We start from the raw sequence: 3,347 nt of genomic DNA on the forward strand, positions 1-3,347 counted from the left end.
CCCTTATAGCCGTAATCATTGCCGGCCCCAGTGCTCCTGCGCATGGTCAATTTTCTTCTTGGGCAGAGGAGGAAAACAAAAATCAGACAAAATAAATGTTTGTAAAAGGAAAGGGATCTTGGGTCAATCCGCTTCACCATCTGCAGGGGTTGTGGCACCACTCGCCCAGGGTGGGAATGTGGGAGACTCTGTTGGGGCATCTTCTGTGCTCCTGTGACGGAGTGTGAAGCCCAGATCTGGCCGCTTTAGGGAACTGTAGCTCCTTCTCTGTAACCATCAGATAAATTCATGCCAGGGGTCTCACAAACTGTCAGCTGATGTTCTTTGTCTAAGTGAAATTCCTGCCATAGTTTTGGGGATATCTGGAGTGTCACGTCTGCTGCCATCCCTAGGGAGCACGGGACAAGAGAAACTCGCGGAGAGGGTTGGGTGAGCATTTTGAGCAGCCCCTAGGGACCGCTGCTCCCAAGAGGGCCAGGATATGGCACTATTGTAGGTAGTCTGGTAAGAGCTGTTAATATGGAGCAGGAGAAAGTAAGGAAGGAATTTAAAAGTATGACTTAAGTGCAATATGGGCAAGGAAAAACAAGAATTATGATGATGAATTATTAAAGCATGGGCACTGAGCAGGGAGAGAAAACTGAGAGTGTCTATGCCAGGGAGAAGGGGACCATCTTAGGTCTGAGCCTGCATTCCCTGGAAGAAACCTCATGGCTTTAATACTAAAACAAGCAGGGAGAAGAAATAATAATAATTAGAAAGAGTATAGTAGGGGTGATACTTGTATTGTTTAGGCTGACTAGTCAAACGGAGCAAAAATGGCTTCTTCTTCTATGGTGCCAATGGCATGTCGAGCAGAACACCACACCATCAAATCCGTGGGAGTGCGTGGCGCCGGGTGGGAGAGCGGAGCTGCTAGCATGCAGCGGGAGAGGAACACCACCTTGCTTACACATCTCACGTATGGCTGTGATACTTTGTGCTCACAGCAGAAATTTAGATGAGTGAGAGGCAGAAAGTTGTCCTGCCCGCTCAGCCGGGAGATGGCTGCTCGCTGAGACGGCAAAGTCAGGGGTCACCCCTCCAGTGATGAGCCCCTGTGCAGCTGACGGCACGGTGCGTGGGCCTGATGGGGTGGTAGAGCACACAGAGACACAGAATGGCACACCACGGTGCCCCCGTGGCACACCATGCACGGCCTGGCAGGCGGGCACTAACCGCGCTCTGCTGTTGTCGCCCAGAGCAGGGATAAGCTGCCCTTCTGGGAGAACGGGACGGGGAAGAAGGAGGCCTGGCAGAATGGCTGGCACGGCTATGACAACGAGCTCATGGACATGAGAGCCTTCTTCCTTGCGTACGGGCCAGGTACAACGCCACCATCCCTGGTGTCCTGCTCCCCTCGCAGCCCCAGGGCCCCTGCCCCCAGTGTCCCTGCAGCCCTGGCATGTCAGGACCCTGATGTGCCACTCTGCGACGCCCAAAAATTACAAATAGGTGGCAGGATTTCCTCACTACGGCTGGATGCCGGGAAGATTTCTAGCTCTGTATCTGTTCTATAGCTGGAGAAACAGGGCAGAGAGACATAAAGGGATTTGGTCAGCCCCTCTCTGACGTCCCAGCACATTAACTCTATCCCTTTGCCCTATTTTCCAAGACTGGCCTAAATTTTTAATTCTATTTGAAACACATGAATTCTCCTTTTGTTGGTGGATTCGGACTCACTAGCGCAGAGCACTTTCTTTGGAAAGGTTGCAGCATACCTCGCCCACCTGTCCGCTGGGCAGACGCGAAACCCCTGATTTCCCCTTCATCAGTGGAAAACACTGCCGAGCACCAGGCTGCGACTGCAGACAGGAGCGAAAGCAGAGCAGAATGTGCAATACAATTATTGCAGGCTATTAAATCTACCAAGCATACACAGTAAAGTAGCTCCTGTAGTTAATAATTTAATTAATTTTTCTTTTTTAGTTTTTAGAATAAAATTGAACTAGAAGTAAAAATAATGAATTAAAACATTTAAAATGTTTTTGCTGAGCTGTGTTGCCCCACAGTGCCCTGTGTTTCAGGAGCTGAGCCCCAAACTGTACGACGCCAACTCCTCTCTTTGCTTGTTTTCCCTGCAGATTTCCGATCCAACTTCCGAGCGCCTCCCATCAGATCCGTGGATGTTTACAACATCATGTGCAGCCTGGCAGGAATACAGCCGCTGCCCAACAATGGCTCCTGGTCCAGGGTGGAGTGCATGCTCCGAAACACGGCCCCCTTGGCACCACTCCCCCTGTGCGGCAGCTGCACCCTGGCGCTAGCTCTGCTCTCCCTGTTTGCTGAGCAGATCTCCTTACTGTGATCACCGAACAATGTCGGTCAGTGTCACCAGCAACTCCATCCTTCTCTTTTTTTTTTTGTTTTAAGTTCTTCATTTGAATAATAACTTCATTAATAGAGTGCTGCCCCCAACTCCTCCGTCGTGCTCCACCAGGCGTGAATCTGACCCATCCTGCTTTTACAGCGGTTATAACATGAAGCCAGGTTTTGTGCTGCTCTAAACACAGCCAGGAAAGTCGGGGTCGCTACTCTGGATTTACAGCACTGGCAGTGAGAGCAGAATCCTGGCCAGCTATCTGCAAAATTTTCTGGTGGCTGCACATGGCAGTCTCTGAGCATCAAACGTATTTTACCCCAGCATCTTTAACTGAGAGGCTCACCGTGGCTCCCGGTACGGAGAAGCTCAGGGGTGGAGATAGACCCCTGTGCATTTAACTGGGTTCTTTCTGACTCACTCCTTCATCTCCTGCTCCATCACCAGCAGAGCCCCACCTTCTCCTTACAGTGCCAGCCAAGCCCCGTCTATACTGATCCGTTCTTCAAAGAGCCAAGCGCTTTGCTGAGTGATCATAGTGCCGAGAGAGGTGGATCGGCAGGAGAGCAGTGAGAGCATCCTACTTCTCTCAGCTTTTCCTTCTTCATTTTCCCCAAAGTGAGCCCTGGCCCTGCACACCTGCAGGGTTGGGCTTTCCTCACAGACCCCAGCAGGGCGGTTGCAGGGGCAGTGCTGGGAAAGGGGAGAGCGATAGAAATCCTCCACTTCAAAACCAGGAGGAAAGTGAACCAGCATCTGGACACACAGGAGTCAGGAGAAAATAGGATGAAGAAGCCTGGCATGTGACAGCCTCTCTGCTTTTCCTGGTGGAGATAATATCCAGAGAGGTGTGCTCAGGTTTTGGGGTTTTGTACCCAACTGCGTTTCTGAAGGGTTTTCAACACTAACTGCTTTTCTACCAGCTCTTGCTCTCTACACCTCTGCCCGGTGAGCAGCACATTCCCCTTTATTCTGCAGCAGGAAGAGC

The 3,347-nt window shown here is 51.1% G+C and overlaps 1 protein-coding gene across 1 annotated transcript in view; it reads left to right on the plus strand.

Annotated features, from left to right (window-relative positions):
• ENPP6 (ectonucleotide pyrophosphatase/phosphodiesterase 6) overlaps positions 1-3,185 on the plus strand; it is a gene marked incomplete at its 5' end in the record, with an annotated part of 31,838 nt that extends 28,653 nt beyond the window's left edge. Inside the window, 2 exons of the mRNA XM_009330722.1 lie at positions 1,247-1,365; positions 2,124-3,185. Coding sequence (XP_009328997.1) covers positions 1,247-1,365; positions 2,124-2,347 — 343 coding nt within the window. The remainder of the gene's footprint in view (positions 1-1,246; positions 1,366-2,123) is intronic.
• Positions 3,186-3,347: the final 162 nt, after the last annotated feature.

This window comes from Pygoscelis adeliae, unplaced genomic scaffold, assembly GCF_000699105.1.
Source record: "Pygoscelis adeliae isolate BGI_AS28 unplaced genomic scaffold, ASM69910v1 Scaffold167, whole genome shotgun sequence".
Classification (NCBI taxonomy): Eukaryota; Metazoa; Chordata; class Aves; order Sphenisciformes; family Spheniscidae; genus Pygoscelis; species Pygoscelis adeliae.